General features: G+C 39.7%; 1 protein-coding gene across 1 annotated transcript in view; it reads right to left on the bottom strand.

Annotated features, from left to right (window-relative positions):
• The window catches only part of SPAG6 (sperm associated antigen 6), a 62,668-nt gene that overhangs the window by 19,560 nt on the left and 27,303 nt on the right, over positions 1 to 15,805 (bottom strand). The window contains 3 exon segments of the mRNA NM_001038185.2: positions 777 to 929; positions 3,824 to 3,997; positions 4,874 to 5,079. Of these exon segments, the coding sequence (NP_001033274.1) occupies positions 777 to 929; positions 3,824 to 3,997; positions 4,874 to 5,079 (533 nt within the window).

Below are 15,805 nucleotides of genomic sequence, written 5' to 3'. Positions count from 1 at the left end.
AGTATTATCAAGGAATAGGTAGAAAATAAAGATCTGAGGCTCCTTTTTATTCTGAGGATTAGCAAAGGATAAAAAAAAATCCACAATTCTGTTTAACATACAGCAGCGGGTTTTCCATGCTGATAAGAAACCTGCACCCTAGAGGGCTGCCAGAGACACTGGGAGCACACAGCCTTTGAAGCATGCTTCAGGAGATCAATATTTACTCATTCAACAAATATTTTTTGAGCACCTACTATGAGCCAGGGTTACTCAATCTGGTGGGTTAATACAGAGTTGTAAACTGAGATAAGGCCAAATCCCTCGAGCAAGCAAACAGAAACACTGCTATCCGACATGTGCCCATGCACTCTGAATTGCCCACATCTAAGAAGAGAAATTAGCTCCTGGAAGCTAAAGGAGAGAGAGCCATCCGTACAAGATGATACAAATGACCATTGGGTATGTTAGTTGTCTTTAATCAAAGTATGCTTTACATATTTGTAAAGCCAATCCTTCAAGATACAAAATACACATCACTTAGATACAGATAATACTAACACTCAGAGGTGCTGACATTTTATTAATATTAAACACTGGGTAAAACTTCAAACTTCCTGCCAAGTCAACCTTACTTTAAGCATTGCTCTGGCAAACTTACTAGTAAGCCTGGAAAAAAGCTGATAATTCTTTGTCTCTGATCAGTTATATTGTACATTCTGTGGGAGAATATTAATCTGTGGACTGTCTTAGAGGATCTTGCTGCAAAATCAGGGGGAAAGGAAACAAGGGCAAACCTTGGAAATGATGACCGCCATTGCCAGGTTCTCAGAATGAGCTGCCACATAGCCAAGCAGCATGATGCCTGGCAGCCTTATGTTCCCTTTGCAGGACCCGATGCAGTCGATCACAGCAGCAACTCCCCCAGCGTTCACTATCAGCTGAGAAAGCTAAGAGAAAAGAGGGAGAGTTACATTATCACGGCCCTAAAGTATGAGATGATCTTTATTATTATTTTTTAAAATATTTTGTAGAGGATATTTTGGTTTTATTATTAGCAGTATGAGTTGACTGTGCTCGGTCTTCATTGCAGCATGCAGGCCCCACAGCATGTGGGATCTCGGTTTCCCCACCAGGGAACGAACCTGTGTCCCTTGTATTGCAAGGGGGATTCTCAATCACTGGACCATGAGGGAAGTCCAGTATAAGATGACCTTTGAATATTATGTTCAGTTCAGTTCAGTCGCTGTCATGTCCGACTCTTTGCGACCCACGAACCACAGTACGCCAGGTCTCCCTGTCTATTACCAACTCCTGGAGTTCACCCAAACCCATGTCCATTGAGTCGGTGATGCCATCCAACCATCTCATCCTCTGTCGTCCCCTTCTCCTCCTGCCCTCAATCTTTCCCAGCATCAGAGTCTTTTCCAATGAGTCAGCTCTTTGCATGAGGTGGCCAAAGTACTGGAGTTTCAGCTTTAACATCAGTTCTTCCAATGAACACCCAGGACTGATCTCCTTTAGGATGGACTGGTTGGATCTCCTTGCAGTCCAAGGGACTCTTCAAGAGTCTTCTCCAACACCACAGTTCAAAGGCATCAATTCTTCGGTGCTCAGCTTTCTTTATAGTCCAACTCTCATATCCATACATAGCCACTGGAAAAACCATAGCTTTGACTAGACGGATCTTTGTTGACAAGGTGATGTCTCTGCTTTTCAATATGCTATCTAGGTTGGTCATAACTTTCCTTCCAAGGAGTAAGCGTCTTTTAATTTCATGGCTGCAATCACCATCTGAAGTGATTTTGGAAACCAGAAAAATAAAGTCAGCCACTGTTTCCACTGTTTCCCCATCTATTTACCATGAAGTGATGGGACCAGATGCCATGACCTTAGTTTATTGAATGTTGAGCTTTAAGCTAACTTTTTCACTCTCCTCTTTCACTTTCATCAAGAGGCTCTTTAGTTCTTCTTCATTTTCTGCCATAAGGGTGGTGTCATCTGCATATCTGAGGTTATTGATATTTCTCCTGGCAATCTTGTTTCCAGCTTGTGCTTCCTCCAGCCCAGTGTTTCTCATGATGAACTCTGCATATAAGTTAAATAAACAGGGTGACAATATACAGCCTTGATGTACTCATTTTCCTATTTGGAACCAGTCTGTTGTTCCATGTCCAGTTCTAACTGTTGCTTCTTGACCTGCATACAGGTTTCTCAAGAGGCAGGTCAGGTGGTCTGGTATTCCCATCTCTTTGAATTTTCCACAGTTTATCGTGATCCACACAGTCAAAGGCTTTGGCATAGTCAATAAAGCAGAAATAGATGTTTTTCTGGAACTCCCTTGCTTTTTCGATGATCCAGCAGATGTTGGCAATTTGATCTCTGATTCCTCTGCCTTTTCTAAGCTTTTCCAGCTTGAACAACTGGAAGTTCACGGTTCACATATTGCTGAAGCCTGCTTGGAGAATTTTAAGCATTACTTTACTAGTGTGTGAGATGAGTGCAATTGTGCTGTAGTTTGAACATTCTTTGGCATTGCCTTTCTTTGGGATTGGAATGAAAACTGACCTTTTCCAGTCCTATGGCCACTGCTGAGTTTTCCAAACTTGCTGGCATATTGAGTGCAGCACTTTCACAGCATCATCTTTTAGGATTTGAAATAGCTCAACTGGAATTCCATCACCTCCACTAGCTTTGTTTGTAGTGATGCTTCCTAAGACCCACTTGACTTCACATTCCAGGATGTCTGATAATATTATATTAGCATTGCCAAATTTTAAAATTTCAGACCTAAAAAATGGTGGTTCAGTGGTAAAGAATGCACCTGCCAAGGCAGGGGACTCAGGTTCAATCCCTGGGTCAGGAAAATTCCCTGAAAAAGGAAATGGCAACCCACTCCAGTATTTTTGCCTGGGAAATCCCATGCACAGAGGATCCTGGCAGGCTACAGTCCATGGGGTCACAAAAGAGTCGGACACAACTTAGGGACTAAACAACAAAATCTGAAATATCATTCGAAAGTATTATATTTATCAAAGAAATATACAAGGATAACAATCCTGCTATTTCTAATTACAGAATATGCTCACTGTGAGCCTCTCTGCTGTTCAATTTTTCTTACATGACTTTTATCCTTATCGTAATAGATGTCAAAACGCCTCACATAAACACTAAACCTAGGGATAGTTCATAACTAGCTAACTGCTGAAACCGCTCCCTGCCCCCTCCACACAATGCGTGAGTATGAAGCAGATTAATCTACCCAAGTTCACTTCGTCTCTATTCTTTTCCCATCTAAGAACCCAGAGCAGGAACCACCATGTATGAGTGGCTGAGCAGGGAGTTGGTGATCTCTCCCATCCTGGAGGGGCAGTGTCTCTCACTACGCCCAGATGACCTAGAGTGACAGGACAACAAAGGTCCACGGTCCCTACAACTTAGAAGTGGAAAGCAGACAATGATTAATGATTAAAAACTGAGATTTCAGACTCAAATTCCATTGCTACAACCCAGTGGTTCTCAAGTAGGGGCACTTTCGTCCCCTTGGAGACAGTTGGTAATACATGGGGACATTTTTTATTGTCACAACTTAGGGGAGGGGCGCTGCTAGCATCTAGTGGGCAGAGGCCGGAGATGCTGCTGAACATTCACTCTACAGTATACAGACAGCCCCCCCACGACAAGGGTCATCTCGGCCAAAACGACCACTGTGCTATGGGTGAGAAACCCTCACAACACGTGACACCACCCGGGGCCCTGTCAACAAACTGATGTTCTGCTTAATAACTTAAACTAACAGCATGTGGTTGTATTTCGAAGCTGATTTCTTTTCCCCTTGTTTTACCTCGGGTGTATGTTTTGCAATCTCTCTAATTAAAGTAGAAGCATTTTTCTTCACGTATTCATCTTTGTCCTTCAGACAGGTAAGTACCACTGGAAAAATCTCTGCTTCAACCACCATTTCTGCCAGATCCACAGAATGTTTCGCGATCTGACTGAGAGCTGAAAGGACCTGACGCTGTTCAACAAAAACCAAACCCAAACATTACACAGGGTCCACTGTGGAGTTCAGATGTAATTTAAACAGCTTTGTATCACATTCAAATTCCTTTATAAAGAGGAAGAAATAAACACAAATTCAACATAACCTAAGAGTCTTGAAGTATTCACCTCCTACTCTTATACCTAAATACTCAATTTCTTAAATTTCCTAATTTCCAAGTTGAACATCTTAGTTCACACTATTGACTATTTAAATATTTACTTATTGAGGCTGGTCAAAGAATATGACCTTTGGGTGAATATTATTTCTTAATTATGCACTACTTAAATCATTAGTTTATGATAAGTACAGTAATGTAATACAAACATGATCAAGCAGAACTTTGGGCAGGTGGCTATTACAGTTTTAAAGAATTTTACATTGTCTAATTAACATTGACAATCTTAAAATTTTATAGAACATAACTATTATAATATAAAAGTATAATTGGTGACTATTAACTGAAAATTAAATTTTAGAAAGCTCAAAAGACTAATATGACCATTTTCATAGGAAACATAAATATAATAGTGGGCTAGAAAATCTTTAGGTCCCTTCTAACCCTGAGGTTTAATCGTGACATGATTCCTTACTTTAATTACTGATTCTGATGTTACTTCTAGTTTTCAGCATTGCATGTACTTTTCCCCAGTCACATCTTGATTGTCTAATCCTTACAGCATTGTTTCCACATACGAAAGGACCCAAATACATAATATACCCAGACCTGTTTTGCATGATAATTTACTAATATCTAAAAATGTATACTATCCATCTGCACACATATCGTTTCCATTTTCTTAGATTATCAGAATCCTGGTTTGTTTGTTTCTCAACTTTATTTTTAAATACCTTCAGTTTAGCATCAGGGTTCAGGATCATCTGGGCTAAGTGAGCAATCACTCCTGCATCCACCACTGTCTGTGCTAACTCTGGAGAATGCTTTGCAATATCACTGAGGGCTGAAACAGCAATCCTTTTCAAAGCAATTTCTGGCTCCTGGATACAGAGCACTAAGAGAGGAACAGCTCCCGCATCCACCACAGCTTGTGACAGCTCTGTGGGTCCAAGAAAAGTAATTAAGTGAGTATGGGTGACTGACCCTTGTACAAGCCACTTTTCACCCTGACAGATACAGCAAAGCGAAAAGGGGAGGGTGTACTTCACTGTCTCGACATCTGCATTTCAAATCAGCCTTCCTGGTTTCATGAACCATGTGGGCCAATCGCGAGCTGAAAAGAATACAGGTCAATAGATGGACCTCCATTTACATGAACACATTTGAGGTAGATTAGGCTGAAATGGCTTGTTATTCTTTTTTTTTTTTTTTTTTAAGAGAGTAAGCAGATGTCAGCTGTTTAAGCTCTGACAATTCTGCACTTCTCAATAGGCAAGCATTTTATGCATGGTTTACAATAACAGAGAAAATTAAAGTACCAAAAATTTACCAACCACACTAATTAGGCAGTATTTTGTTCTATTTACATGAGTAAACATTAACATGAATCTCGTGCCAATAATGTCGATTTTTTAATTCCTTTCATCTTATCATATTTTAAAAGATTTTTTAAAACTTTGTACACAAAAGGTGCATTTTTGTTGTACATACAAAAACATTTTAAAAAATGAGAACTACAACCAAACAACAGGATTTAATATATAAAATTTAACATTAAAGAAATTAATCATAAGCATTTGATATGTCAGAAATAATATCTTTCAAATATACATGTTGATTTGTGTGTCCAAGAATAACAGCTATAAAAAAATAACACAGTTTTTAAATTACAGAGAATGTAAGGTAAACAGGCAGACCCATATATGTGTAAAAAATGTCTTTTCAGAAGCATAAAGTACACTGCATAGTTACAGATCCTACTCTCGTGTTCATGGCCTCTCTTACTGAATCACATACACCCATTTCTACAACCTCTTCCTTTCAAATTATGTTCTCATTTTCTCAGATGTGTAGCAGCTTGACAATTTATCTTTTCTGTTATTTAAAAAAATTTGTATTGGGAGTATAGTTGTTTTACAATGTTGCATTAGTTTCTGCTGTACAGCAAAGTAAATCATATACATATATGACTATATGTATATGATATATAATATCATAATCTTTTTTAGATTTCTTTCCCATTTAGGTCACCACACAGCAGAATGTAAATTGGTACAGCCACTATGGAGAACAGTATGGAGAGGACTCAAAAAACTAAAAACAGAACTATCATATGACCCAGCAATTCCACTCCTGGACAATTTATGTCAATAGCCAAATTATCAATTCAGCATATCACTTAGTCTTTAAAGAAGAGTCTTTAATTTTTCAAACAACTGGTAATATCACATTTTCTAAAAGGAAATAATGTTAGAAAATGAAGGTTAGTGTCCAACACTTGTTTTCCTTCAATTATTATAATTATCTGAGAAGTCCCATATTGTATAAATGATTCATTCATTCTTTCATTAAACAAGTATCAATGGAAGGTTATTATGTGCCAGACTCATTCAACGCTGGTGCAAATGATACGCTTCTAAAATTAACATTACGCTGATTAGCAAATATGTTTCAATTAAAAAATCCAGTGTGAAATATGAAATACAATGGGAAGTTAATATGTAATCTCAAGAACCAGAGGCAGATAAGAGGAATATGTTTTTTAAAAAAAGGTGGGAAGGGGACTGTCTTGGTGGTCCAGTAGTTAAGACTCTGCTTTTACTACAGGGAGCATGAGTTCAATCCCTGTTCAGGGAAATAAGATCCCACATGCTACACAGTATGCCCAAAAAGTAAAAATAAAAAATAATTTTTTAATTAAAAAAAAAAAAGACAACAGCAGCAACTGACTGGAATATCCACCTCAAATCAATAGAAGACATTCCTCAGAAACCGCTCTGAGATTCTACTGCCATTCCCTGAAGACCAACAATATAGCAGGTAAAGCAGGTGATCACTCTTTCTTCCCAAGGGAAAAGGGAAGAAAACATAAGGGTGTGATATCATGCAATTTCCAGATATAATTTTTATATTCTACTTTAATAATTAGCATGTTAATTTAATTCAATTCAAATTATACAGGTGTGGTATGGTTGTTGCTGTTGTTCAGTTGCCCCACTGTGTCTGACTCTATGTGACCCCATGGACTGCAGCATGCCAGACCTCCCTGTTGTATGGTAACATCAAATTTATATAGTCATATTCAAGGGTGCCTGGAATCTATATATCCAGGTGACCCTTGAACAACGCTGGATTTGATCCATGTGGGTCCACGTGTAGGCGGGCTTTTTCAATGATAAACTCTGCGGTACTGCACCATCAGTGGTTGATTGGATTCAGGATCTCAGACATGCAGGAAGTGATAATATGAGGGCTGACTGTAAATTATACTCAGATTTTCCACTCCGGAGAGGGTCAGCACCTCTAACTCCCACATTGTTCAAGGTCAACTCTACTAGGCTAAATATTTTATTTTGAGAAAGCATAAGGATTACTTCATCTATGTATGTATGTTCACTTTCACACTGTTTCTAAGAGTAAAGAATATGCAGTGAACAATTAAAAGTACTATTAATGAAAACAAAGTTCTTTAAAACAAATGTTATGGTTGTAACTCCCATACATTGTATTCTTCCTTGAATAATTGAGTTCTGTTATCCTCCTTTCCCTGAACTCTGTTATGAAAGAAACCCCAGTTTTTCTGGCTTGTTACCCATTTCCATCTAAAGCTGCTTTCCATTCTTTCTGAAATAGTAATGCTAAATGAGGGGAAGGATGAGTAGGGTACCAAAGAAAGGCTTGCCTGAAAGGAATGAAGCTTCTAGGGACCTGGATGGGGCCTAGCAATCAATGCTGTACTTGAGTTTCATATACTTTCTCTCTCCAGTTTACATGGTCCTTCAAAACCTGGCTCTGCTCTTAGATGGCACACACTGTTATTAATAAACAATATTGTTCAACCACCTTCATACATATACTGGGTAAAAGATGTATATACAGGTAAGAGTACATACATACATTACATTATAATAGGCCTAAATAACGCAAGCCATACTACTGGGTTGGCCAAAATGTTCATTCAGGTTTTTCCATAAGATATTATGGATATTATGGATGTTATGGAAAAACCCAAATGAACCTTTTGGCCAATCCAATATGTTACACAAACCACAGGCTAACTATTTCATCCTGCCTCTACCTCTCTTTTTTCCTGTGGTGTATCTTTCTTCTCTTCCGTACCATTGCTTCCTCTGGTATTTCTGTACCAGTCGCAGTTGGCTTCTTGTCAGTCAGGGCATGGGCTTGTGAACCAATCCTGGCAAATGGGACCTGGGTAGAAGTCAGCTGGAAGCATCTGTGAGAAATTTTCCTCTGTAATAAACAGAGATACACAGGAGGAAACACCACCTCATCTGTGCTGGACATGGGCACATCTGCCTGCAAATGACATCTGGGAACTCCTACATCCATCTTGCAACTGTAATAGGAGAAATCGCCAATATGCTGAGGATGGCTGAGTACAAAAATAAGAAACATCTGGGTCCCCCGTGACACTGTTCAGCTGCATAACCAACCTTGGAATGGCCCTGACTCTGAATTTTGTGTCATGTGAAATGAAAAACATCCTCAGGCTTAAGCCACGTGTGGTTGATAGTCTGACTTACAGCCCCAGCCATACTGATATGATTCTGCCCTCTCAGGCTTGGTGTATGCACATATTTTGCTCTCTTTTCTGGTTATTTCGTGTTCATTACATGCTTCCTGTGTGCCAGAAACTGGGTTAGTTAGATCTTGGGGAAGCCAAATAGAGTAAAACACTGCTCTGTCCTGGTGGACTTTGCTAAAGGTGAGTGTGTGAACAGACCGCAGTGCAGAGTGGGGCTGAGAGTCAATACGTGGAGTGTTTGGGGAAATGTACACGGTGCAATTTCAGGCAGTGCTTCCCATTTTCCTTCCATCTCCCCTTTTCTTCTTCCCTATACTTTTCTACTCTTAAAAAAAAAAAGGCAGGAATAACCAAAACCCTCAAAAAACCAAAACCCTCAAAAAAAATCTAGTATACTTAAAAGTTAATATCCATAGAGAACTTCCCTGGTGGTCCGGTAGCTAAGACTCTGTGCTCCCAACCCAGGGGACCGGGTTCAGTCCCTGGTCGGGGAACTCAATCCCACAAGCTGCAACTAAAAGATTCTGCTTGCAGCAACTAAGACTCAACACAACCACATAAATAAATACATTTTTTAAAGTTACTCCCCATAGGAGAAATCTCACAGAATTCATTTTAACTCTAATTTGGAAATGAGTTTGGGTTGTTTAATTATTACTCTTTGGAAATCAAAGATTGATATGTACAGACGTTCATAAAAGTTTTAACCAGGGGAAAAAACAAGCCAAGAAATTTATCTTCAGTGTGGGAAAATATCTTAACCTCCTTGTAAATTTTAAATGAATCTTCAAAAAGTGAATTTTTAACAACTGTATCTTCTTTTATGCAAGAACATGTGACATAATCATATACTGTTAGGTAACCAGCAAGATTAGAAGTAGTTATGCCAAAAAAAAAAAAAATCAGAGAAAAAAGGTTTTCTGTTATACCAACACATTAATAGGATTTAAGTGGGGTTTATAGCACTATTCCCCACTCCAGTACACTTGCCTGGAAAATCCCATGGATGGAGGAGCCTGGTGGGCTGCAGTCCATGGGGTCGCTAGGAGTCGGACACGACTGAGCGACTTCACTTTCTCTTTTCACTTTCATGCATTGGAGAAGGAAATGGCAACCCACTCCAGTGTTCTTGCCTGGAGAGTCCCAGGGACGGGGTAGCCTGGTGGGCTGCCGTCTCTGGGGTCACACAGAGTCGGACACGACTGGAGTGATGTAGCATAGCATAGCATAGGGCACTATTGGTGATATATTTTCTTCTCTATTTGCCAAATTTTCTTCAATGTAATTATTTTTTAAAAATAAAAGAAATATGAACATGTCTTTGACTATACACATAGCTACTGCTGGGGCTAACTATACTAACATTATTATTATAAAGGAAAAATAAATATAAATACTTTAGCTTACTTCTCAATATGGAAGAAAGTTTCTTATTTTTAAAAATGGTGGGAATATATATCTCCTTTAAACAAATTAGGAAAGAATGCATAATTTTTCTTTGAAAAATTACAAATATATTCTAGAAATACTATTCACTTTTTCACACTTTCCTTCTTGTCTTAATTCATGCCTTTGTTACAGTTAAAATACTACATTTTTTAAATGCTAAGTGTTATCCATTTTTAACATTTTTTTAGGCTTCAAATTGTCAGTGGAAATAAAGCTATCCAATAGCACCTTCCTTATTCATAAATAATAATTAAAGCCATTGATTGCATGCATGTAGACAACTGATACACAGTCCTCAAATCTGATGGTCAGCTATTTCCAGCCAAGGAATAACTAGTTCTCTTCGGCCTCCTCAACACCTCATTGCTGAGTGAAGGAAATGAGGCAGCCATCTCTATGGAACTTTGACAAGCTCAGTATGACTTTAGATTTAATTTTTTAAACAAAAAGAGACACAGATAAAAGGGGGGACATTTGAGATCAACAACATTCATAAAATTACTAGTATCTAAATCTGGATGAATCAACTATTATAAATGACTTTATGCGGACTAGACAGGAACAACACAAACAGGAAAGTCCATCAGTGTATAATAGGTACAGGTGAAACCAGGTGCATCAGGCAAAAGTGATTTTGCTTTAATAGTGCTCATCATGGCCTTAGGGCTTCTCTGGTGGCTCAGTGGTAAAGAATTCGCCCGCCAAGGCAGGAGCTGCAGGTTCAATCCTTGGGTTGGGAAGATCCCCTGGAGAAGGAAATGGCAACCCACTCCAGTATTCTTACCTGAGAAAGCCCATGGATAGCAGGAGTCTGGTAGGCTACAGTCCACAGGGTCACAAAAGAGCTGGACATAACTAAACAACCACCATGGCCTTAACCCCTCTTAATTGTTACAGCTCATGGTTTGGTTAGATCAGCAGTGGTAAAGACAGGGCCCAGGCAAGTAACTAAAATAAGTGAAGCCAGAGGAACAATAACTGAGTGGGGAGCACAGTAAACTGGAAAAACATATGCACCAGATACAAGGAGCACCATCTACTCAGTTTCTTCAGCCCAGCGCTGCCGCGTGGGAATGCAGACCTAACCACTGTCAGATCCTTGGATTTTTCCAGAGATGTCAGACATCTGATTGCTTTGTTTTTAAGTTTTGGAAACTTTAAAAAACAAAACAAAAAAACACTGTGTAAGACAACATGCATGCGTGCGTGCTAAGTCACTTCAGTTGTGTCTGACTCTTTTGTGATCTCCATGGACTCTACCCCGCCAAGCTCCTCTATCCATGGGATTCTCCAGGCAAGAATACTGGAGTGGGTTGTCGTGCCCTGCCGCAGGAGATCTTCCTGACCCAGGGATCGAACCCACTTTTCTTATGTCTCCTGCATTGGCAGATGGGTTCTTTACCACTAGTGCCACCTGGGAAGCCCCCTAAAACAACACAGTGCAGGCCAAATAAAATATGTTCGTCATTTTACAATCTTAGGCTTAAATCTTAAACCTTCTGAAATGAGCTGTGGGGACTTTCTGGATGTGAAAAAGGTGTAGTTCTCTCTACTTTTGATTCTTGAAGACATGTTGTGGAGTCATAAAGGAAGAACCACTATTGTGGTTATATAAGAAAATTCAGAGGTGAATTCCAAGAGACTGACAAAAACCTAAAAACTGGCCTGTAAAAAAAGGATTAATCTAAACATATATTATGATACTCAGCTAATTTTCCTGCTCACAATGGCAATGTAGGAGGGAAGAATTTGAGCAAAATTAAGTGATCCATCATGAGAACTCACAAAAAGGACTCAAAATGAAGAGGTTCTCCAAAAAGAAAAAAGAAAGGAAAAAATATGTATATATATTTAGCACACTAATTCAAAAGTAGTTAGGCAACTCAAATACCTCAGGGACTCTAATTTCTTTTAACTTTATATATTTTTCCAAACACTGCTTGTAACTCATTGTTTTTAAACCCAACAAAAAGTTATGTTTTACAGTATTTGCTTCATTAAAAATAAAATTATGAATCATTATTTCTTTGCATTTAGTTTGCCCTATTTATCGGTTTAAAGATAGGCTGGTTTTACATCTGGCTGTAAAATACATAACTGTATTACTTCAAAACCTGTTTGAAATAAAGCAGGTTAAAAAAAGATTTAAGATTTGGCTACAACTTATGATGTTAATCTTACATTATCAAGCCATTCAACCAAGTTTTTCATGATTTGGTGAAATCACAGTCAAAACAAATAGGGAGTTGCAATCACCAAAGTTAGTTACATGCTGACCATTGGTGGCTCAGACTGTAAAGAATGACTGCAGTGTAGGAGCCCTGGGTTCAATCCCTGGGTTGGGAAGATCCACTGGAGGAGGGCATGGCAACCCACTCCAATAGAGGAACCTGATGGGCTATAATCCATGGCGTCGCAAAGAGTCAGACATGATTGAGTAACTAAGCACAGCACAGCATACTCCAGTTTGACTTTAGAAATGTCACTTCCAAAGTAGAAGAATTTGTCTAGTTTTTGGTCTAATCCACTGTTTACAATGGGTTGTTACCTACTGCTATGTAACATCACACCAAACTCAGCTGCTTAAAACAGGAAACATGTATAGTCTTATTGTTTCTATAATAAGAATATAGGAATCTGGGACAGAACCTCAGCTGGAGGTTCAGGAATCTGGGAGAGAACCTCAGCTAGAGGTTCCGGAAGTGATCTCTCACGAGGTTGCAATTATGCCATTAGCTAAGGCTGCAGGTATCGCAGGCTTGACTGGCTCTACAGCATCTGTTCCCAGCACAGCCATGGGAATGTTGGAAGAAGGCATCAGTTCCTCCCTGTCTCTGGGTCTTTCCATAGGCTGCTCATGATGAGGCTTCCCCCAGAGTGAGAGATCCACAGGAGAGAACCCAAGACAAAAGCTGTAGTCTTTCATAATCTAACCTCAGAAGGCACATACCATCACTTCGGCTATATATATTTGGTGCAACGTGGAAGCAGATTACACAGGGATGTGAATAGGAGGAGGCAGACATGGAAGCCAGCTAGCAAGAAACCTTTCAGATCAGAGATCAGATCAGTCGCTCAGTCGTGTCAGACTCTTTGCGACCCCATGAATCGCAGCACGCCAGGCCTCCCTGTCCATCACCAACTCCCGGAATTCACTCAGACTCACATCCATCGGGTCAGTGATGCCATCCAGCCATCTCATCCTCTGTCGTCCCCTTCTCCTCCTGCCCCCAATCCCTCCCAGCATCAGAGTCTTTTCCAATGAGTCAACTCTTCACATGAGGTGGCCAAAGTACTGGAGTTTCAGCTTCAGCATCATTCCTTCCAAAGAAATCCCAGGGCTGATCTCCTTCAGAATGGACTGGTTGGATCTTCTTGCAGTCCAAGGGACTCTCAAGAGTCTTCTCCAACACCACAGTTCAAAAGCATCAATTCTTCGGTGCTCAGCCTTCTTCACAATCCAACTCTCACATTCATACATGACCACAGGAAAAACCATAGCCTTGACTAGACGAACCTTGTTGGCAAAGTAATGTCTCTGCTTTTGAATATGCTATCTAGGTTGGTTATAATTTTCCTTCCAAGGAGTAAGCGTCTTTTAATTTCATGGCTGCAGTCACCATCTGAAGTGATTTTGGAGCCCACAAAAATAAAGTCTGACACTGTTTCCACTGTTTCCCCATCTATTTCCCATGAAGTGGTGGGACCGGATGCCATGATCTTTGTTTTCTGAATGTTGAGCTTTAAGCCAACTTTTTCACTCTCCTCTTTCACTTTCATCAAGAGGCTTTTGAGTTCCTCTTCACTTTCTGCCATAAGGGTGGTGTCATCTGCATATCTGAGGTTATTGATATTTCTCCTGGCAATCTTGATTCCAGCTTGTGCTTCTTCCAGTCCAGCGTTTCTCATGATGTACTCTGCATAGAAGTTCAATAAGCAGGGTGACAATATACAGCCTTGACATACTCCTTTTCCTATTTAGAACCAGTCTGTTGTTCCACATCCAGTTCTAACTGTTGCTTCCTGACCTGCATACAAATTTCTCAAGAGGCAGATCAGGTGGTCTGGTATTCCCATCTCCTTCAGAATTTTCCACAGTTTATTGAGATCCACACAGTCAAAGGCTTTGGCATAGTCAATAAAGCAGAAATAGATGTTTTTCTGGAACTCTTGCTTTTTCCATGATCCAGCGGATGTTGGCAATTTGATCTCTGGTTCCTCTGCCTTTTCTAAAACCAGCTTGAACATCAGGAAGTTCACGGTTCACATATTGCTGAGCCTGGCTTGGAGAATTTTGAGCATTACTTTACTAGCGTGTGAGATGAGTGCAATTGTGTTGTAGTTTGAGCATTCTTTGGCATTGCCTTTCTTTGGGATTGGAATGAAAACTGACCTTTTCCAGTCCTGTGGCCACTGCTGAGTTTTCCAAATTTGCTGGCATATTGAGTGCAGCACTTTCACAGCATCATCTTTCAGGATTTGAAATAGCTCAACTGGAATTCCATCACCTCCACTAGCTTTGTTCGTAGTGATGCTTTCTAAGGCCCACTTGACTTCACATTCCAGGATGTCTGGCTCTAGATCAGTAATCACACCATCGTGATTATCTGGGTCGTGAAGATCTTTTTTGTACAGTTTTTCTGTGTGTTCTTGACATCTCTTCTTAATATCTTCTGCTTCTGTTAGGTCCATACCATTTCTGTCCTTTATCAAGCCCATCTTTGCATGAAATGTTCCTTTGGTATCTCTGATTTTCTTGAAGAGATCCCTAGTCTTTCCCATTCTGTTGTTTTCCTCTATTTCTTTGCATTGATCGCTGAGAAAGGCTTTCTTATCTCTTCTTGCTATTCTTTGGAACTCTGCATTCAGATGTTTACATCTTTCCTTTTCTCCTTTGCTTTTCGCTTCTCTTCTTTTCACAGCTATTTGTAAGGCCTCCCCAGACAGACATTTTGCTTTTTTGCATTTCTTTTCCATGGGGATGGTTTTGATCCCCATCTCCTTTACAATGTCACGAACCTCATTCCATAGTTCATCAGGCAATCCATCAGATCTAGGCCCTTAAATCTATTTCTCACTTCCACTGTATAATCATAAGGGATTTGATTTAGGTCATACCTGAATGGTCTAGTGGTTTTCCCTACTTTCTTCAATTTAAGTCTGAATTTGGCAATAAGGAGTTCATGGTCTGAGCCACAGTCAGCTCCCGGTCTTGTTTTTGCTGACTGTGTAGAGCTTCTCCAACTTTGGCTGCAAAGAATATAATCAATCTGATTTCGGTGTTGACCATCTGGTGATGTTCATGTATAGAGTCTTCTCTTGTGTTGTTGGAAGAGGGTGTTTGTTATGACCAGTGCATTTTCTTGGCAAAACTCTATTAGTCTTTGCCCTGCTTCATTCCGTATTCCAAGGCCAAATTTGCCTGTCACTCCAGGTGTTTCTTGACTTCCTACTTTTGCATTCCAGTCCCCTATAATGAAAAGGACATCTTTTTTGGGTGTTAGTTCTAAAAGATCTTGTAGGTCTTCATAGAACCGTTCAACTTCAGCTTCTTCAGCATTACTGGTTGGGGCATAGACTTGGATTACTGTGATATTGAATGGTTTGCCTTGGAAACGAACAGAGATCATTTTTTCGTTTTTGAAATTGCATCCAAGTACTGCATTTCAGA

This window comes from Bos taurus, chromosome 13 (assembly GCF_002263795.3).
Source record: "Bos taurus isolate L1 Dominette 01449 registration number 42190680 breed Hereford chromosome 13, ARS-UCD2.0, whole genome shotgun sequence".
Lineage (NCBI taxonomy): Eukaryota > Metazoa > Chordata > Mammalia > Artiodactyla > Bovidae > Bos > Bos taurus.
This window is presented reverse-complemented; position numbering and strand designations above follow the sequence as displayed.